We start from the raw sequence: 21,471 nt of genomic DNA on the forward strand, positions 1-21,471 counted from the left end.
TTGATCACACTGAATCAGTGCTATTGTTTTCCTGGTTCCAAATGAGGGACTAGTGCTTTGGTTACGTAATTTGCCCAACATCATACAGCCAGTAAGTTTGCAGTGTAATTAGCAGAGCTAGAATACAGACCAGGACCACCTGACCCCCATCCGCACTCCGATGCTGTCCACTGCCTCTCACCAACCAGAAGATGTGGGAGAGGACTGGCAACACTTCTGCTGAATATTGTTCAGAATAATATCTGAAAAGATGAGGTGGTGACAGATGTTAAAATTAGTTTTGTCTTGGGAATTCCCTGGCGGTCCAGTGGTTAGGACTCTGTGCACTCACTGCCGAGGGCTCGGGTTTTCACCCCGGTCTGGGAACTAAGATCCTGCAAGCCACGTGGTGCAGCCAAATAAAAAAAAAGTTAGTTTTGTCTTGTTTTCAATTGAGAGATCACTAGCATGTCATAAAAATCATGCTTAACAGGGAGATCAGCTTGTTGCTTTGTGACCACCTAGAGGGGTGGGATAGGGAGGGTGGGAGGGAGGCTCAAGAGGGAGGGGTTATGGGGATATATGTATACATATAGCTGATTCACTTCGTAGTACAGCAGAAACTAACACAACAAGCAATTATACTCCAGTAAAGATGTAAAATAAATAAATAAATAAATATGAATCTTTTGTCATATATTACAATAATAATTTCCCCCAAAAAAATCATGCTTAATTTTACAACGTACAACCTGATGGATTTTAGTATATTCACAAGGCTGTGCAAGCATCACCACTCGTTAATTCCAGAGCATTTTCAGCACCCCAAATAGAAACTAAAATTAATTGGTTTTTTTTTTCCCTTTGGCCGCACCGCATGGCTTGCAGGATCTTAGTTCCCCGACCAGGGATTGAACCCCAGCCCACAGCAGTGAAAGCGTTGAGTCCTAACCACTGGACCGCTGAGGAACTCCCCTAAAATTAATTTTAAAGCACCAGATAATTAGAGAAAGGAGTAAGGTATCTCAGAAAATGATGGAAAGACCAAACCTATCTGAGATTTTAGAAGCAGTTCTAAAATCATACAGACTTTAATAAATTGGTCTCTTACCAGTGGCTTTTAATTTGAGATCAGCTTTGAAAATGTACCTTGAGAGATTAGCTGAACTACATTATACACGTATGCAATATAGTATAAATATGTATGTGTGTGTGTTTGTGTTTAACTAAAGTGTATATATTTACAGGCATACCTCAGAAACATTGTGGGTTCAGTTCTAGACCACCTCAATAAAGTGAATATCTCAATAAATCAATTCACATGAACTTTTTCGTTTTCTGGTGCAAATAAAAGTTATGTTTACACTATACTGCAGCCTATTAAGTGTGCAGTAGCATTGTGTCTAAAACAACAATGTGGGCTTCCCTGGTGGCGCAGTGGTTGAGAGTCCGCCTGCCGATGCAGGGGACACGGGTTCGTGCCCCGGTCCGGGAAGATCCCACATGCCGCGGAGCGGCTGGGCCCGTGAGCCATGGCCGCTGAGCCTGCGCGTCCGGAGCCTGTGCTCTGCAACGGGAGAGGCCACAACAGTGAGAGGCCCGCATACCGCAAAAACAAAAAAATAAAAAATAATAAAACAACAATGTGCATACCTTAATTTAAAAATACTTTATTGCTAAAAAATGCTAATCATCATCTGAGCCTCCAGTGAGTTGTAATCTTTTTGCTGGTGGAGGGTTTGAAATATTGGGAGAATTACCAAAACGTGACACAGAGACATGAAGTGAGCAAATGTTGTTGGAAAAGTGGTGCCAATAGACTTTCTCGATGCAGGGTTGCTATAGCCTTCAATTTGTAAAAAAACGCAATACCTGCAAAGCGCAATGAAATGAGATATGCCTATACTTATGTATATTAAGACGGTGCCACCAAAGTCTGAAATAGTTGTTCTTATATTGACAGTCATTTCTGAAACAAAACTCTGAGATATCAAAAAGACTAACTGTCATTTATGAGAAAAGGACCATTTGGACAGACTTGGACAAATGGACTAATTACTTGGACAAATTATATCTGCCATGAATTTTTATGTTAAATAAGACCCAGAAATATAATTTAAGCTTTGATTCTGTACAACAAAAAATAATTCTAAGGAAAGCCTTAATACAAAGCATAATTATAGGGAATTCCCTGGAGGTCCAATGGTTAGGACTCTTGTGGTTTCACTGCCGAGGACACGGGTTCAGTCCCTGGTTGGGGAACTAAGATCCCACAAGCCATGCAGCACGGCCAAAAACAAAACACAACACAATGATGATATAGCATAGCAGAATATAAAGTAAAAGGTCATCCTAATGAAAAGATTTCCCACATATTAGGCAGAGGAGGAAATAAGAAAAGTACAGAACGGTGTGTATAGTTGCTTCCATTTGTGTGCAAAAATAAAGAATGAAGAATGTAAATTTGGGTGTGTGCATAAACTATCTCTGGAAGAGTTTACTAAACTGCTTGGCACGAGGGTTCCTGCAGGGAGGGCCCTGGGTGGGTGGGGAAGGCAGTGCACAGGGGAGGCGAAGAAGGAAGGCTGACTTTCCACATCCCCTTTAGTACCTTCTGAAGTTTGTACCAATGTGGTAAATTACCTTTCCCCAAAAAACACGATTCAAAAAAGTATGTCAAGGATAAACATATTCTCCTTTCTGATTGCTTCCTTTGTCCCCAAAACACAGCGAGCTGTTTGCACTTGTTAAAGGGCATCTGAAATGACTAGGCTCTCTCATTTTCAGCGGATCAATCCCTCTGCTGAGATGGTGATGATCGACAGAATGTTCAACCAAGAGGAGAGAGCTTCTCTGTCCCGGGACAAGCGTCTGGCACTTGTAGACCCCGGTAAGAAACGCCAGAGTAAAAGCAGAGGAGAGCTCCCGCCAGGGTTCAGGGACTATGGCTTTGCGGAGACTGTCTGAAGTGACCTTGGAGTATGAAACCTGAAGGTAGATCCTGAATTCTGGGGAGAAAAAAATCCAGAGTTGAGAGCAGGATATGAATACTCTGAAAAGGTTGTTCTGCAAAGTCCAAACTGGAATTTTGCATTCAGTTAAGTGATTCTTCTTCCCCATTGTAAACTCAAACTTATCAATCTTTCCCTAGTCTTTGAGAACTAAAGTAAGTCAGAAGCCTTCCCAGAAGCAACTAAACCTCAGCAAATGATTGAGTTTTCTTACTATGTGCAATGCATTGTTGGAGGGGAATCAGTGAAACATGGTCCCTGCCCACAGGCTCTGGTAGCTTGTAGTGCTCCTTGTTGGTACTCTTCCCGCACCCCATCAGCTTCCTGCCATTTGCATCTGTGCTAGATTCGACCCACATTCTGCCTTTTAAAAATGAATTCTCTGTACTTCTTTCTAGTGTCTAAAATTTTTAAAATTGAATAACATAACAATTTGTGGAATATCAATTTTTACCCATACTTTTACCATCCTAGAAAAGGAATGTTTTTATTTCTCCAAGTTTTCTTCCAGTTATGGTTCCCATTTGCATACATCACTTACAATATAATTAAATCATATGTCACATGCTAGATATTATTTTGTTATTCTAATTTTCTTCCATTTAACACATCTGATGTTTTTATCCTGTTGCTGTAGTCTTCAAAATAATAGTTAATAAATTTTTAATATACTAATTTGATAATTTGGCTAATCCATTCCCCTCCTATTGGAATATTATTTTCCTCTGGCTTTAATTTTTCTAACATCTTTTCTGATACTTAAATATTAAGGTTCAGCCTTGTGTTTGATGTGGCTTAAGAAATTTTCAAAGAGAATACATGATCCTTATACTCAGTGTAAAGGGAGAGTCCTAAAGAATTGCTGTATACCTAGGAGAATCCTCAAATCTTTCCAAAAAAACAAGAGAATAATGTCAGATATATTTCTGCCCCTTTTTCTTAGAACCTGAAATCCCCTATTGCCATTGGGTGAATTGGGCTTTGGGGATAAACCCTCCTCTTTTGTCACAGCCCCTCAGGCCTGGTGTCACGCGGGCAGGGGCATGCTCCGTTCTCCTCTGTATTGTACCTGCACAGTGTTTATGGGGTGGAATCACCTTTTTTGATTTCAACGCTGTATCCCCTAGATCTCATATTTTGGGATTTAGTGAACAAATTCACGTTTGTGGCTTTATAGGTATCATCAAAGCTCTGTTTCACTTTCATTACTTCCAGAGTGAACACTTTCTTTGCCCTTGCATAACAGCAACCTGCTTCCCTCCCTCCGTACCCTCAACCCCCTAAATCCTCACTCACATTTCTCTCGCCATCCTTGGCTCTTCAGGCCTGGCACAGGTCAGCACTCACCCTCCGACCCAGTTCCTCCATGCCCCACTGTCCTTCCAAGCAGATACCATTTAAGGTGCATGTTGATCGTTCGTTTTGTGTTCCTGGCAAAGTGCCACTAGTTATGCCAGGTCCCCTGCCACGTGTTTAGAGGGACTGAAGTGCCATCACCCACAGACAAGTAGTTGTGTCCTCCCCAGCCCCCCGCCAAAGCCTCTGTTCAGGGCCTTCTGCTCCAAGGAAGAAACGAGGCTGATCCTAACATCTGATTTCTGTTTTCAGACTGTTTCAAAGCAGTCATTAATAAAAAACTGATCAAAAACTACAGTAAGAGACCAAGACGAAGTGGAGCTTTTTGCCCATTGGGTTTTCCCATTTGTCATCCAGCAACTCCTTTTTCAAAGAGGTTTAAGCTCCTCTGGAAGCTGCAGCTCCGCAGCCTCGGTTCCTTTTGAAGGACGCCCCCCAAGTACTGTGCTTCTGCACAGTCCTGGACGTGAACAGCTGACTCGGTGTGGTGGGGTAGGGTGGAGTGGGTTTGCACCTGACCCACTGAGGGGCTACTGTCTAGTCCTGTCTCATTCTTTCATTAATGTTCTTTATGTTCCCATTTCCAGAGGGCTTTCAGGCTGATTTCTGTTGTTCCTTCAAACTTGATAATAAAGCTGCTCATGAGACACAGTTTGGCAGGAGTGACCAGCATGGCAGTAAAACAACCAGTTCTGTGCATCTGACGGCCAAGGCCCAGAGCAGAGACAGAGCCAAACCAGGCATGACAGAACCAACGAATCATGACCAGTTTCATCTAGTGCCTAATCACATCGTGGTCTCCGCAGAAGGAAACGTTGCTAAAAAAACCGAATGCCTCGGCAGAGCACTGAAATTTGACAAAATGGGCTCAGTTCAGTACCGGAGTGCATCTGAAGAGAAAACCAGCCGAAAAGACTCCGTGAAAGGCAGCGAGTGCTCTCCCGGCCCTGAAGGGCACCGGAAAAACTCGTCCAGACCAGATCACGGTCCTGAGAGCAAACTCTCAAGCCTCCTAGTAGATTCGCACCTGGAGATGACGTGTAATAGCTCCTTCCAGGACAAGACTCTGCGGAATTCTCCAAAGAATGAAGTTTTACACACAGACATCATGAAAGGGTCAGCTGAGCCCCAGCCTGATCTCCAGCTCACTAAGAGTTTAGAAACAACATTTAAGAACATCTTGGAACTCAAAAAGGCGGGGCGGCAGAGTGACCCCACGGTTAGCGGCTCTGTTGAGTTAGATTTCCCCAACTTTTCTCCAATGGCTTCGCAGGAAAACTGCCTGGAAAAGTTCATCCCGGACCACAGTGAAGGCATTGTAGAAACTGACTCCATTTTAGAAGCAGCTGTAAATAGTATCCTAGAGTGTTAATAGCCGCAGTCCTCCCCAACCTGCCCCCAGCCCGAGACCCCGCCCCGGACAAGTTACATTCTTTCCTGGCAAAAGCAATGGAAATGGTCTCCTGTCTCCAGCCTGCTTGATCTTTCATCACAGCTTATTCTTTCTAATCTCAGTCCCATTCTTTGTTTAAGAGCAATACTCGTCGTGGTTACAGGGAGATCCTTTAGTAAAACTGATCCTTGTTAGAAAGCAGTCTGATAGGCCCTACACATTTCAAGTGTTTTGAAAGTGCTTATAGTCATTTTTTTGTTTGTTTTTGTTTATTTGTTTTATTTTTTTTAAACACTGTAACTCAATGAGATCACAGTACCCTAGGCCCTGGGTAAAATTCTGACAATCATAAGTCATTTGAAAAGAACAGACTTATTAAAGAAAATCAAACAGGACTGATAGAAGATACTTTTTAAAGAATATCCCACTGCATCTCCAAATTTTGGCTTTGGGGGGGTCTTGGGGTGTCATGGGCCGGGAGACCACATGGCTCTCCCCTTGGCCGTCTCTGAGCAGTTAGTCCTGGCTGCTCTGCCAGGACCCACGGCCCTGGCGTGAGCCCCTATAGCGCACAAGCAGGGCTTCCTGTTCATCGTTCAAGTGCTTTTCTGATGCTCCCGGAGCAAAACCTCACCTCTTCATCATATCCGCCTTGAGTCTCATCTAGGGAATACTTTGTTTTGCGTTGTGACAGCAGGACTTGAGAGCATCTCACCAGGCGAAATAAAAGAAAATGGAAACCAATCAAGTGGCCCAGTGTACAGGGGAGGCCGGGATAGAGCCATGAGGAATATAATATGTATATATGTAAAAGCATATGTATGTTAACTATTGAGAAAAAACAAGCGTTTTGCAGTCTATAATTGGATCTAGGCAGCATACGATGTATGTTTTTGTTGGTTGCTGGGTTTTGTTCCATTTAACCTCTCTTTGCACCCCTCCCACAACAAATAGGCAAGCGTCAAAAGTATTTTCATTTGAAAACTGTGTTGTAATTTTTCAGTTTAAACGTTAAGGGGACTTTGGCCTTGTTTCTGCTTCTTGTTGTCTGAGAACAGTAGTCACCCCTGGCAGCAATCATTACCAAAACACAGACAAACCAAAGGTAACCAGCCAGCCCACCACTGAGAGGAAAGATCTGAGACCCGGGATTCCCACTTGAGAGCCAAAGGACATTCCCTGCCATAGTTTGTGTTTGGCCCATGTTCATGTTCGTGAACGTGACTTATTGCTTTATTTATTTATATTTCTTTTCAGGGAGCTTTCCCCAGTTTCCTTTCTTGTATACCCGCCCCAGGTCATCCCGTTTCTGTTGGCACTTTCGTTCTCAATGTCATTGTAACCATCAGTATCTCCTAGCATTGGGAAAGCTACATATGGTATTTTGTATGTACCCTCTTACATACATGGGTGCGTGCATGTGTCTGGGCTGTTCAGATTCAGAGGTCATTTTGGCAACAGTGTGTACGCACTCACCCTCCCTGTTATGTGCACGGGCTCTCATTTATTCTGTCCATCTCTCTGCCTTTAGAGGCACACCCACTGGTCTTCGCTCTAACGTGTTGCCAAGATCCGCTTCTGGCCATCCCCAGAATGGGGATGACCCCACTGTCATCATGTTGGGCATTTCTCTTCCAGGTCGGCCTGCAATGGAAAGGAAGGCTTCTGATTACTAGAAAACACAGTAACAGAAGACCTAGACTCTCCCTGCTCCTTAGTCCCCCCAAACAGAGAAACCCTGTGAGACAGCCAGTCTTCACAAAAGCAAAATACCTTCTCCCCACTCCCACCCCTGAGCCAATAGAAATTGGAAAATCTGGGCCATTTTACGGTTACCATGTTTTCCTTATTTGTGCCAATGTCCAAGTTGCAGATTTCCCCTTTTTCCTGTATTGTAACATATTAGAAAGATAAGTTGGTATTGCCAGTTGGAACTTTCTGTTTGGGTAGCCCTGGGGTAACACCCTGCCCTGAACCCCATGATTTCATAGGCTCTTCTCTTAGGGCTCATGCTCCCCTAATTCCTAGCAAGACTTAAAGATGGTCCCTCCTGATCAAATTCTTCTCACTGTGGAAATCTATACCTAGAAGCCTTCATGGAAGCTACTGATGAGTTACATTAATTACTGAATCAGTGGAATTCTTAAGAGACAAGATAAGCTCCATGTACATTTGTCACCTCTCTTTCTTCCCTACCCTGCCCTGCCACCCCAGTCCCAACTTTTCGATATACCATCTTAAAGGGTTTTTAAAGCCTTGACACTTGTCTAGAAAACGGAGAGCCTAATTTACCAAAATGAAACTTGTACATTTTTGTGTCCTTGTATGTAAGTTTACTTTTTATGGAGGAAAGATTCTAGGTAATGACAAATGACGATTATGAAATGTCTTTTACTCCTGTGATTAGGTCATAACTCGCATGTCGAGGCCCCTCTGGTGGAGGGTGAGAGCTCAGCCTCGGATGGCCAACATTCAGTTGTTCAGATTCATTAGTCAAAGTTAAGTTTTAGAGCTACTCATACTCAGTAACAAAAATCATTTTCTTTTCTTTCTTTCTTTCTTTTTTCTGTTGTTGTGGAAAAGTGTGAATTTGTTATTCAGCATTTGACTTTCTGTGTCCTTAAGTACTGCCTAAAGATAAAGCAAATTTTAAACTGGCAATTACAAAAAAGAACTATTTTAGCGCTGAAGAATTTAGCAGACTTTGTTAGATTAGGGAGGCCTTACAGACTGACTTAAAGAGGACGCGTCACTCACTGTCAGTGTGGTGTGGGCTTTATTTGCTTAAATACCTTCATTTGTATAGTATGTCTCACTTGAAATTGCTTTGTATACATTTTGTAAAAATATTTATAAAATGTTTTGTAAAAAAAAAGTATAACAAATTGCAGTTTATTTTGTTATGTTGGATAAATACTGTTAAAAGAAACCAGTCAGTAACTATATTGTTAATCCATGGTTAGGAAATGTTTAGTTGGAGATTACAAAATGAAACAACCATTGCAATACAGCCAAAGATTTGGGAAAATGTGCAACTGTGATTGTCTTGATTTTGCAAAGAGGAATGGCTGCTTTTCCCAGAAGAAAAGGGTAAGTAAATGTCCAGTGGGAGTTCTGTTATTAAATACCATTACCAAAGAATACCCCGGCCAGTGAGGGGGTAGGATTTTAACTGATCAGCCTTTCTAAATTACAAATTAAAATTGGTCAAGGAGAAAGTTTAGTCATGAACATCTCTGGCCTCCCTCCCTGCTCCCGTCACATGGGCCCTTAACTAAGGAAGGAAAAATGAGGTCATTTAAAAGTTAGATAAATGTACCTCAATCTGCAGGAATTTTTCTTTAATCGTTACATTTCTTTTGTTTCTGCAGGAACGAGGAGGCTAAGAGATAGGTAAAAAAATGAAAAAAATAAAAAACTATTTTACATAAAACTTGTTCCAGAATTAACATGTTTCTCTTTGGATTCACACGTTCGACCAAATTGTAACCTTATCTGTAAAATCAGCCCCACTAAGCCCTTTTGAGTTCCTGCCCTCACAAGTGTGACTCTATCCAAATTGTTAGGGAAACTAACAGAGGGGAAACTTGCTGGGGTAGGGGTATAAGACTCCTTAAATTTTCCTTTGGGGCCTAGAATTGATACTTAGACTCCCTACTTTATGGTTTAATTGCTCTCCACCACCACCAATAGGTAGTAGCAGTCAGGATATCAAGATTCTTCAGTAATCGATACATAAAGTGGAAGTTGTCCTCATATAACTAACAGAAGTTAGAATAATTATGGCTAGAATAATTACATCAGTGGATGGATCCCTTAATGTCTTTTACAGTGGTGTTCTGCTGTCAAGCTTCTCTCCTTGCTAAGGACAAATGTGTGTCCAACATGACCCTCTTGCCTCTCTTCAGGCCATTTGCAATGGGTGTGCCCCATGAATAAAGAGTTAGAAGGATCATCTGGCTGCTTGATTAGGATCGGAGTCTGTGTGTTCCGCAGAGGCACGCCCAGAGGAAAGACCAGGCACCTTCTCCTAGGATGGTTAAAGCCCTCAGGCCTGTGTACAGGAGGCCATGTCCCAGGAGAGGGGCCCTAGCATTGCCTGGTGTGGAGAGAGTAGCCAGGGTTTTACTGGGGGGAAAGGAATGGGAAAAGAAAGAAACTCCAGTATCTGGGGGCACTGAAACAGCATTGCTCAGGCAGAACTTGAGCTCTGCTGTCCTCAGGAGGGCTGAGCCCTGGATCTGGGCTCTGGCTCTGCTTCAGCCTTTGTGCTCTGAGACAGAGGATTCCTGGCTGTCTGGCATTAAGCACTAAACTATTGAGCAGTTTACAGGCACTGTGCTAGACACTAGGAGTCTACAGATCATTCAGGTATGATTTCTACTCTCAGCTCAGTCTAGAGAGGAAACAAGCACATAACCAACTACATTTTAAGAGAGAAGAAACAGGGGCTAAAATTCTTCCAGATGGCCAGTTGGTAGAGAGCTGTGACCTATATTCCCGTGCCCTGCTTATTTCCATGGTTTTTAGTGAAATTTCCTGAGGTATGTTTGAGAAAAAAAAGTATGACACTTTTTGCAGGAATGAAGATAGAGGAATTTTATAGTGTTAACTACGTGGAGAAAACTGGTTCAGCGGACACACAAATTGTAGAAGCACATTTGCAGTATAAAGTGGATTCTGTAATGTAAACAGCCTGTATGTACACTGCTGCAGGTAAAAGGCCTGTATGAGTCCCTCATCTATATTCCTTTTAGGCATGTGCTGGAGCCTGGCCTCTGAAAACACTTTCAAAGGTGAGATCCTTAGGGAAAAATCGTGTCTGTGAAGGTCAAGGAAACCAGTACAATGCGGGGTGGGAGGCAGGCGGGTGCAGAAGGCGCCTTTGGCAGCAGAATCTGGGAACAGGTCCCAGGACTTCACCTAACCCATCATCAGACACCTTTGTGCAAGTTACTCTCAGCCTCAGCTTCCTTGCGGATAAACTAGGAAGACTTGGCCCGACCCTCTACTTCTTAGGGTGTCAAATTAAGTCTTACTGAAGAAGTGTGGAAGGTAGGAAAAGCTAATATTCCATTATCCCCGAAATAATTCAGAAGAGGTTTGGGTTTTTCCGTTTTGCATATATTCTTACCTACTGCACACTGTCTCCCTCCTACCCTAGCTCTCCTGGGTCTACCCTCGACCCTCAGAAGGCTGCTGCCCTCCACCTGTTCTCTCCTTTTCCTTCTCACTTTTGCTCCCTTTGCTCGTTTTTCATCAGGATCAAGAGCTGTTGTCCATGTTGTCTTCCCTAACTCCAGGCTCATCTGGCTGCTCCTTCCCACTTGCCTCCTGGTAACCCACGTCACTCTGTGAGGAAGCAACAAGGAAGACTTGAAGCAAAACGAAGTCAACTGCAAGAAGGGTCATAATCCAAGAAAGAGGTTTGGGGCAGATGGGAAATTGCAAATTGAGCCCCCTTTTGGGTGTGTGGGGTGTGGTGGTTTTGCCTTACTGAGAAGGCATGGATTCCAAATAATCCCCAAATGCAGACAGTACTGAAATAACTTATTGTGGGATATGTTAGGAAAGGGATCCTGGAGTCAATTCAAAGAACCACAAAATGTTGGTCCTGAAAGGAGTCTTTAAAAAAAAAGTATAGGGGCTTCCCTGGTGGCGCAGTGGTTGAGAGTCCGCCTGCAGATGCAGGGGACACGGGTTCGTGCCCCGGTCCGGGAGGATCCCACATGCCGCGGAGCGGCTGGGCCCGTGAGCCATGGCCGCTGAGCCTGTGCGTCCAGAGCCTGCGCTCCGCAAGGGGAGAGGCCACAACAGTGAGAGGCCCGCATAACGCAAAAAAAAAAAAAAAAAGTATAGTCAAGTGGTTTCTAAAACAGGCAAATTACAAGAGCCTAATTACCCAGAGAGTGCTTTCTTAAACTAATACGTAAATGATAAACAAAAGCAAAGCACAACTCTAAGTCTTCCTCCCATTCCAGGCCCCACTCCCATTTCCCAAAAATAACCCTCATCAACTCTTTCTTGTACATCCTTCCAAAACTGTTATATACAAGTACATCTATAGCCAAGAAACAAAAACAACAAAACAACTGGGAACCACTCTCTTAACACCCTATTCTCTTCTGTATCTTGCGTTTTCAAATGTAACCAAATATCTGGGAGTTTTATAGTCAGGATTCTTTGGTTTTAAGCATCAGAAACCAATCTGCTTGGTTAACCAGCATAAAGGAGTTTTATAGGAAGGATAAAAATTAAAGGGAAGATTGAAGAACTTAAAGGCTTGAGAGGGACTTCCCTGGTGGTCCAGTGGGTAAGACTCCAAGCTCCCAATGCAGGGTACCCAGGTTTGATCCCTGGTCGGGGAACTAGATCCTGCATGCATGCTGCAACTAAAGATCCCACATGCCAAAACAAAGATCCTGTGTGCCACATCTAAGACCCAGCACAGCCTAAATATATATATATATATATATATATATATTTTTTTTTTTTTTTTTAAAGGCTTGAGAAAGATAGGAATAAGAAAACTCCAAGAGGTCTTAGTAGGTGGAAATCCTTAAAAGTCTCCTCCTTTTCTTCCATCATCACTCTGCTGAAGATTCAAAACCTGGAAGAGAGGGTCTTATGGAGAAGTGGGAGGAGTTGATAAGAGCTTCCAGAGACCCCTTCAGTTTATGTATTGGGAGGGCAAGTGTGTTTGGATTAGATACCCCACCCTCCAAAGACTGTATGCGATGAGGGAGCGATCAGTCCAAAAGAGAAATGGATGGATGTCGGTGGGCAAAAAAATAAAAAATACTCCCCATCGAGATTTCGGGACACAAAGACTTACCTCACTGCGTATAATTGCATAGTCTTCCATAAATTTTTTAACCATTCCCTAATGATGGACAACTGAAATGGTCAAGAAAAAAGAGAACAGAGGCCTATGAGGACAGGCTAAAAAGAATGATTCTTGAGGCTGTAAATGGCCCTGCCCCGTTCTCATTCAGGAATGTCAGTTAAAAATCTCATGTCTTGCCCAGGGCCCAGGGCATATGCTCAATGGTCAGTAAGCATGTTTTCAGTTAGTGAACATGTTTGGGTTCAAGAGGACTCCGTCTCTTTTTTCTCTGGATCAGCCTGGTGGAACAATGGCTTTCACATTGAGAATAAGTGCTCTTCTAGCACCATCTGCTGGCATTGGAAAGCCTTTCCTGAATCCCCGCCTCCGAGTCTTTCAGCCAGGAGTATTGTTGTATTGTTAATACCTCTGAAATACCTTCCGTTCCACAGAACCTACCTTTTATCTGTAGACAGGGGAAGTTACAAAATGTTTACTTTTTTTGTTTCTTGTTTACTATTTAATGGACACTTTACAGTTTGCCAACCTTTCTGTTTTTGCCTTTCCACAAAGTAAGACACATGGTGAGGTGCTGAAAAAGCGAGTAAAAATGAGGCTCACGCCATAGCCTGTGACTCCGAAGACTATGTAGACCTTTGACATTTATTCATCAGCTACTGAGCTCTGCGCAAGGCACTGTCTTTCTGGTTAAACTAATTACATAGCACATACCAATACGATGCCTTGAGCTTAAGATGGTTAACAAGCCCCTGCAGGTGCCCATTGTTGTGAGAGGTGCTGGAGAAGATTCAGAGAAGTATGTGACAAGTTCTCGGTCTCCAGAGAAGCCAGTCTAATCAGGAAAACAAGCCAAACAATACAGGATAAAGTCTGTGGATATGCCTGTAAGCACTGTCAAAATATGACATTGCCTTATACCTTAAGAGAAATATACATACTGTGCTAGACATTTGGCAATGCCTGGAAACATTTTTGTTGTCACCACTGGGGTGGGGATGCTACTGGCATGCAGTGGGTAGAAGCCTGGGATGCCGCTAAACATCCTACAATGCACAGGACAACCTCCGTTACAAAGAATTATCTCGCCCCAAATGCAAATAGTGCCGAGACTGAAAAACCTGTGCTAGACTCTTAGGATCAGTGATGAGCAAGGCAGGCATGATCTCTGCTCTCCTAGTATCATGGCGAAGAAATGTTAAAAATATAACAACTTGCTGAAGGAATTCAGGAGGATAGAGCCTACTCAAGAACCCTGCTGGTCACAGACGTGAAGCATCCCCATCACTTTGAAGCATGTTTAAAGTGCAGAATAGCGACCCCCGCCACCTCCTGAATAAAAAATGTGCGTTTTAACAAGATCCTCAACAAGATCCTCAGGTTACTCCTATGCACATTAATGCTTGAGACGCGCCTGCTCTAGAGGTTTCAGAAAAAAACAGGACGGGACTTTTCATTGTTTTATGAAGACCGGGAAAGAAGGAAGCATATGGCAGGTGGTAAAAAGTATATGAGGGAAGGTCTGGACTTGGTAAGTTGGAATTTCTAGTTTTCGGTTCAGCACCAATAATAATGAACACAGTGTTAACTGCTTACTGCCAGACTTCGTTTTAAACGCTTTATATGGAGAAGCTCATATAACTCGCCTAAGGCTATGGCAAGATCCATCATTATGTCCATTTAATGGGTAAAGGAAACGAAGGGACATAGGGATTAAAGAACTTGCTCAGGGACCCACTGACGGAGCCAGGCCGACAGAATCAGAGTTGCCTTTTTTCACCGTCCTAAGTAGTCCATATTCACCTCCATCCACACGTGAGAGCCATAGCCCCAGCTCGCCCCACCCAGAAAAGGAAACGTACAGCCCAGCGAGCGGAAACTGGAGGAGCAGCTCCCACCCCCCACCGGAAGTCGGTGCATTGTGGGAAGCGTTTCGTTGTTTGTCTACACTGCGGCCTCCAGCATTATGAGAGTACAGCTGGAATAAAAAAGGCTGTGTTTTGAAGATAACACGGCTCTAAAAAGCTTCGAAGCGGTGCGAAGGAAGCTCTGTGCAACTTTTGGCGGGAATCGGGGTTAGCAAAACCTCAGCTGTTCACTGCCGCTAAAAGGGCCCGGACCGCCCCTCCATGGGCTAGAGTAGACGTCTCTATGGTCGAGTAAACAGAGAAGTTTCTCTCTTCCCCCACGCGGTGGGGCTGCGCATGAGCAGTAGCTGCAGAGTTGGAAAGATGGCGGCGGAAGAGTAAGTACTGGGGGCTCTGAGTCTCTGGCTTGGCGTCTCGAGCATCCGGTGCCATCCATAGTGTTTATTTCTCGGTGGCGGAAAATAAGGATAATTGTGGACTGAAGGGAGAGAATAGGAAAGGTTACAGATTACAGAGGAAGGAGTAAGGAGCCGTAGGGGTTGGGTCGGTGGGTGGGTGGGCGGGCGGAGGGGGCTGCAGTCGAGTTCGGGTTACCTCAAGGGGAGAGGATTGACTTTTAGGCAGCGGGGCTGGAGAGTGGGTTCCTCCAGCCTGGCTTAAGTGTTACCCCTACAGATGGGTCTTCACCCGTCCCAGCCCCATGGGGCAGAATCTCATCGCTGATGGTGTCTATAAAGCTGCGGCAGTAAAAGCTCCGTTGACGTATATGAGGACCAGTGGTTAAGGGGTTCATGACTTTTTAAAAGGTTTTGGAGACGAGGGAATGTGAGGGGTCCATTTTGAAGACTGGAGCCAGAAACCACAGATTTCAGAGGCGCCTCAGTCCTGAGTAATTTGAAGACAGTAATGTTTCCCGAAGCCCAGGATATCTTTTGGAAATCCATTGAAGATTTGTTTACTTAATACTATCGCTCGTCTCCATTTTCTGTGTCAGGCCAAGAAAAAAGATCCCTTTGGTTCCAGAAAATCTCCTGAAAAAGAGGAAGGCTTATCAGGCCCTGAAAGCCACCCAGGCAAAGCAGGCGCTTTTGCAAAGGAAGGAGGTAATGGTGGAGAACCAGGTGGAGGGAATTAGAATTTGTATTTGATGAGTTTTATTTATCCAGCATGTGTTGAACTAGATTTGGTACTGACATTCTCTTCTCCCATTGGTTGGATTATACAAGGTATAGGGTTCTTGTCTTTGCTTAGCAAATATGTATCACTTTCCGCAAACAAAATACTGGCATAAAGTTGTTAAGGAAAAAGTGAATGGAGAGTTCCAGGTTCATACCAAGTGACTTGAGAGACCAAACATGCTTGTGTACCTGAAAGAAAACTTTTTTAATATACCGAACGATTTTTGCTATCTGCTGAATGTTTTTGGAGAAATACGTATTTTGGAGGCAGGTAACAAAACAAGTGTGAACTTTATGATGCCTAACACAGTGTTAGGTTCGGTAAACATTGGCTGACAGCATGTAAATTAATTGGGTTTTTGTTTATTTAGCAGGGACTTTTCCCAATAAGTTCCCAAGTTTTCTCAACTCCACCTTCACTCGGGTATTTTGGTTTTTCCACTATATAAGAATAGAGGATATTTGTCTGCGCCCCTTTCCAGAACATAGGGGGAAATAAGCTTTATCAGTAGTGACTAATGAATTACTGTTGTGGAAGTAAAGATGACTAGAGGCATAAAATGGTGATGGTTTGCCTTCTCTGTAGCAGAGGAAAGGAAAAGAGATCAAGTTTAAGCGACTAGAATGGTTCCTACATGATTCTTGGCGGCAACTACGTGACAGGGTGCGACTCAGACGACTAGAAGTGAAACCTCATGGCTTGGAAGTGCCAGATAAACATTCCTTGGCCTTTGTTTTACGCATCGAAAGGTAGGGAACTTGCTGGATTTCATGAGGCTGGGGCAAAACTATTGGTTCAGCTTTAGGCCCTTTGTAGGGAGATGAGATACTAGGCCTTAAGCCATTAATGCAAGTTGTGCTAGGAATTCAGGGCTGAGCAAAACATAGATTTTGTCTTCAAGATTAGGGAGACTGAGCTTAAGCAAACAGACATGAAAATATACACTGACTGCTTTGAGGGTAAAGTGCTGGATGTGGGGACAAGGGGCCCTCGGTGTGGTGTGTCATGGTTTGGGACACTGGGAAGCAGGAACTTGAAGGTGAGACCTGCAAACATGAAAGGGTTGGGGGAAGGCTTTCCAGGCACAGATGGAAAAAGTCCTGAAGTGGGGGGTCAAGGCATCTTCTAGGAACTGAACCAGGGTCGAGTGGATGGGGCATATTCAGTGCTGGGGAGAGTACGGAAAGCTTTTTCCGCGTTTAGTAATGCCTTACCTATTCCTATCAGCACATACAGCTCTGCCTCTGTTTCCCTCCCCAGTCACCCAAATCAGTAACTTGTGGTTTTTAAATATGTATGAGTCTCCTACCACTGCCGTAATCTCTTTCCTGGCCTAGCACACCAGCTTTCTAGCTGGGTTTCCCGGACTCTGGTGTCATGCTCTTGTTTCTGTTTTATATGCTCCCTCAGTGATTGCCAAACAAATCTGATCATGTCTCCTTTATTTAAAATCTTCCATAGTTTGGTTTTTCCGGGGGTTTTTTGGCCCTGCTGCGTGATTTGTAGGATCTCAGTTCCCCGACCAGTACTGAACCCAGACCCTCGGCAGTGAGAGCTCGGAGTCCTAACCACTGGACCACCAGGGAAGTCCTTAAAATCTTCCATAGCTTTTAATGCTCACAGAAGCAAGCCTGGCTTCCTTAGCTTGATGTGTTCAACCCCCCACACACAAATTCAGGGACCATTTCTGTTCCCTTAGCGCCTCAGGCATTGCTCCACATAGCATGGAAATGATCTATTTACATAGCTGCTTCCCACTCAATTGCACTTTGTAAGTCACGGTCTGTGTCCTACCCTCTGGGTGCCCAGTAGTGGCAGACATTTCATGGGTGCTTGCTGGACAGAGCCTGACTTCCTCTGGTGTTCATTTCAGGATTAATGGGGTGAGTTTACTGGTGCAGAGGACCATTGCAAGACTTCGCCTGAATAAGATGTTCAGTGGCGTCTTTATGCAAGTAACTCCTCAAACCATAAAAACCCTTCGTATAGTGGAACCTTATGTGACCTGGGGGTGAGTATGGATTTTTGTGTGAATTCACGTTTGAGAAGGTTGAGAACATTAGGAGGCACAGGGTACTGTCCTCCAGTGCTCATGTTGCCGTGTCCAGGGGACATTTTGCTGTGGCCACAGTCATCAGTAATCAGCTGCCAGCCTTAAGAGTCTCAGAACATGGGGCGGGTAGAGCAGGGGTTCTCAGAGCGGCTGATAATGGTCTGAACAGGGCTGTGGCAGGGCTTGGTCAGTTGTAGGCTAAGGCTGAGTAAGACAAGTAGAGGACAGATTAATTCTTGGAATCTTGAAGCAGAGCTAGGTAGTATTTCTTCAAACAGTAAAACCCGAAAAAGGCTTGGATTTCATTTCAAACTCTTGAATAGGGTCACTTAAGGCCAAAGTCCTAGACTGTAAGCCAGGACGTATTTTTGCCTGGAAAATAAATATCTTTATTTGGTGAGCATTTGTATGCATAAATTTTAATTTCTAATTACATAGGGCCGCTTGGGTTTTTCACCTCCTTCAGGTGAATTTCTGAGCATCCCAGCTGCAGCATGTTACAGGACACTTTGGGGAGGGGGGTTGGTAGAATCCTTAGCCAGGCTGCTGGACTGTGTGGCCAGTGTAATACAGTGTGCCCGGTGGTCGTGGGGAGGTGGCTGAGGCTGTATTTTACTCTGCCCCACATAGATTTCCAAATTTGAAGTCAGTTCGGGAACTCATCTTGAAACGTGGACAAGCCAAGGTCAAGAATAAAATCATCCCTTTGACAGACAACACAGTGATTGAGGAGCACCTGGGTGAGTGAACACCTTAGGAGTCAGAGCAGAAAGAGTCCCAAGAGCCTGCCAGAGTGCCGAGCTCTGGCATATAAGAGCCTCACTGTGTGTGCTGTGAAAATGTTGAATAAAGGAATCCGAACCTTATGTTTCTTAGGGAAGTTTGGTGTCATTTGCTTGGAAGACCTCATTCACGAAATTGCCTTTCCGGGGAAGAATTTTCAGGTGATCTCAGGGTTCTTGCGCCCTTTCCAACTCTCAGTGGCCCGTCACGCTACCAAGAATAGAGTGGGCTTCCTCAAGGAAATGGGCTCACCTGGCTATCGAGGTGAACGCATCAATCAGCTTATCCGGCAGCTGAACTAAACCCAGGTAAGGCAGGGCTGAAAACTGCCCTTGGGCTGACTTTGGCTGGGCTATGCCTTGCCTCTTAAAAGATCTTTTTGCATTTACGAGTGTATGAGAATAACTCGGGTTAGGGGAGCTGGTATTCCCAAGTCTAATGGATGGAGATACTTGGAACAGTGAATGCCTGGTTAGGGCATGGGGTTTTGTGCACCCCAAGAGTTACAGGACAGAAAACACTGACTAACCAAAAAACCTTCTGTGTTGCTGTGGTCATTTAGCTGGAGATGGAGAGAGAATAATATTGAAAACTAATTTCTAAAAGGACCTGAAGATCTAAATCATCACTTCTGTTGAAGGAATGTTAATTCTTTGAAATTGCTCTTTATTGTGATTACTCTTAGGTGCCAAGTTGCATTTGAATTAATGAAGTTGTGTTTTTCTTCCTCAGCATATCTGAAAGCACAGTGCATTGGAATCATGTGTTTTTGTTTTATGGAATTGTTACCCAGTATCTTCAAGCAAGATTATTTTCTGCTGTATCTTCAGAAACTGGAGGGGAAGGGTCAGGGAAAAGATGGTGATGTTCAGGGCAGGCACTTTTCATCCCACTTCAGTTCCAAGAAAAAGTTCCTGTGTATTTTCTGGAAAGACCGCCGTCCACCTCTGAAACCAGCAAAGGACCTGTGCCATGGAGGAGGGAGTCCTGTTTTATCACACCTATCCTGGGATTTAACGTTGGTGAACGAACGAATACTCACATATGAATACAAGACAGCAGTGGACCAGGCCCAGGGGCATATTGAACCTGGGGTATCCAAGGGCCTTGTTTTGGAAAGAACTTGAAATACAATTAGAAGCGTACAAAAACAATGCTCTAAAAAAAAAACACCAGTGCCCTGTTGTCTGCTGTAAGTCTGTGTTCTAACTTCCGTGATGGCTTAGTGAGCTCTCCGACTGGCTGGCTGTAGCTTCCTTATCATCTTTGCAACTGGCTTAGTGCTTTTCTCTAGCTCAGGATTTTAACCGACTCTTGGATCTATGTGAAGGGGAGGACCCTTTCCCCAGGAAGACATGCATACACTCCAGTTTTTTTCTTGGAAGTTCAGGGTGTTTGTAGATCTTTCTCAGGGACCCAGGCACCTTATGTGAAGAAGTCCTGCACTACCAGGATTGGTCACACAGGCTCTGACCTGGCTAGTTTCCTCTGGTTCTGTGCCCTGTGGAAGACCATGGCTTACCAAGGTGGCTTTTTTTCCCTTCAAGCCAGTGGGTGTTTCCTATTAAGAACATGGTGGTAGATTGCTGAGCCCCTGTGCCCTTTAATCAGTTGATCTAAAAAAGAAACAAAATTTTATTCGAGCCAAATTTGAGGATTATAACCCAAGAGGAGCATCTCACAAAGCCCTGAGAACTGTTCTGCCCATTAGAAGTCAAGACACAGTTGTATAAGCTTTTTGAGACAGGAGGGTCGTACATCAAATGACATAATTGACAATTTACATAATCCAGACCTGAGCACCATGTGACCTCTTACCAAGAAGGAATTTTACCCTTAAGGAATTGTTGTCTTAGGAGAACGTTTCTCTTTATGGTTGAGTGGAAATTTCTGCTGATGGGGAAGGTTTGGTCGATGCATAATGCAGATAACACAGTGCACAGTGGTGGGCGAGAGGAGGCCAAAGGGCACAGATTTTTTGTTTAAATTTTTCTTGTCTTGCCATAAGATATGTATCTTGTAATTTGCCCCTGTTGATCATTAATCTTTTGACAGAAAGCATGAGGTGACCAAATGTTTGGTCCCTCAAAGCTAGGGGGCTGCTTGCCCGCCTCAGTGTCCATCATGTCCCTTGATGCTGGGTCCTAGTAGCCCGGTTCTCTCTCTTAGAGGGTCATACTGGCAGAATATTTGTCAAGGATTGACAGCCAATTCCAAGTTGTCCAAAAAGGTACTTAAGCCAGTTTTCCTTACATGTACGTTGTGTATGTACATAATTTTATAGAAAACTATAGATGTGATCTATAGTTCCAAGTTGTGCAAGCATCATTATCTTAGTAGGAGCAAATGACACAGTGTGAAAGGCAAGAAACTATCACCTTCTAAGTTCCACAAACTCATTTAAATTGGTAGTAGGAGGAACAATTATTAGCAAAAGTTCAAGCCAAAATTGTGAACCAAACCATTTTTGTAGTATCTATTTCCTCTAAACTGGGGGAGAAGATTGTTCAGAGCAAAAGTTTGACTCTTCATGGGTCATCAGGTGAATTAAATATCACGGCCAAATGGTAGTACCATTGGAAAACTGATAAGAGACCAGTGTGCCTGCACTAAAGGCAGACTGACAGCTTGGCAGGAACTGTTTCCAAGGCTGCCTGTAAGTAAGTGACCAAGGGAAACCAATTGTGAATCTCCCTACTGGGGAAAGCCAAGGTCATAAACTTGTTCTGTAAATCCACTGGTTCCTGTTAGGAGCTACCTGATATTCAACATCTAATATAAAGGATTATTTATGGCCAGAACAGGCAGCATTAGCTGGTTAAAAGGGGTCTCACTGGGCTTCCCTGGTGGTGCAATGGTTAAGAATCTGCCTGCCAGGGCTTCTCTGGTGGCGCAGTGGTTGAGAGTCCGCCTGTCGGCGCAGGGGACACGGGTTTGTGCCCCGGTCCGGGAAGATCCCACATGCCGCGGAGCGGCTGGGCCCGTGAGCCATGGCCGCTGAGCCT

The 21,471-nt window shown here is 44.0% G+C and overlaps 2 protein-coding genes across 4 annotated transcripts in view; both read left to right on the forward strand.

The window, feature by feature from the left end:
- The window catches only part of BICRAL (BICRA like chromatin remodeling complex associated protein), an 86,938-nt gene extending 78,169 nt beyond the window's left edge, over positions 1 to 8,769 (forward strand). For all 3 annotated transcript variants that reach the window (XM_081245344.1, XM_081245346.1, XM_081245345.1), the window contains 2 exons: positions 2,767 to 2,869; positions 4,934 to 8,769. In XM_081245344.1, the coding sequence (XP_081101470.1) occupies positions 2,767 to 2,869; positions 4,934 to 5,718 (888 nt within the window). In that variant the 3' untranslated portion in view covers positions 5,719 to 8,769. The remainder of the gene's footprint in view (positions 1 to 2,766; positions 2,870 to 4,933) is intronic.
- A 5,757-nt stretch (positions 8,770 to 14,526) lies between these two features.
- Positions 14,527 to 19,644, forward strand: RPL7L1 (ribosomal protein L7 like 1). Its single transcript, XM_081246989.1, has 7 exons — positions 14,527 to 14,828; positions 15,446 to 15,554; positions 16,216 to 16,379; positions 17,504 to 17,641; positions 18,314 to 18,423; positions 18,560 to 18,774; positions 19,199 to 19,644. Exons 1-6 carry the CDS (start codon positions 14,788 to 14,790, stop codon positions 18,766 to 18,768), a joined length of 771 nt encoding a protein of 256 aa, XP_081103115.1. The 5' UTR covers positions 14,527 to 14,787; the 3' UTR covers positions 18,769 to 18,774; positions 19,199 to 19,644.
- The last annotated feature ends 1,827 nt before the right edge of the window (positions 19,645 to 21,471 follow it).

The sequence above is a fragment of the Mesoplodon bidens genome (assembly GCF_964165515.1).
Source record: "Mesoplodon bidens genome assembly, chromosome: 10".
In the NCBI taxonomy this organism is placed as follows: Eukaryota; Metazoa; Chordata; class Mammalia; order Artiodactyla; family Ziphiidae; genus Mesoplodon; species Mesoplodon bidens.

Excerpts from the sequence above, each read along its gene's own strand:
- RPL7L1 (XM_081246989.1), top strand. The coding sequence starts at position 14,788 with ATGAGCAGTAGCTGCAGAGTTGGAAAGATGGCGGCGGAAGA. Across the intron at positions 15,555-16,215 it reads CGCTTTTGCAAAGGAAGGAG|CAGAGGAAAGGAAAAGAGAT; the intron begins GTAATGGTGGAG and ends CCTTCTCTGTAG. Across the intron at positions 18,424-18,559 it reads AGTGATTGAGGAGCACCTGG|GGAAGTTTGGTGTCATTTGC; the intron begins GTGAGTGAACAC and ends TATGTTTCTTAG.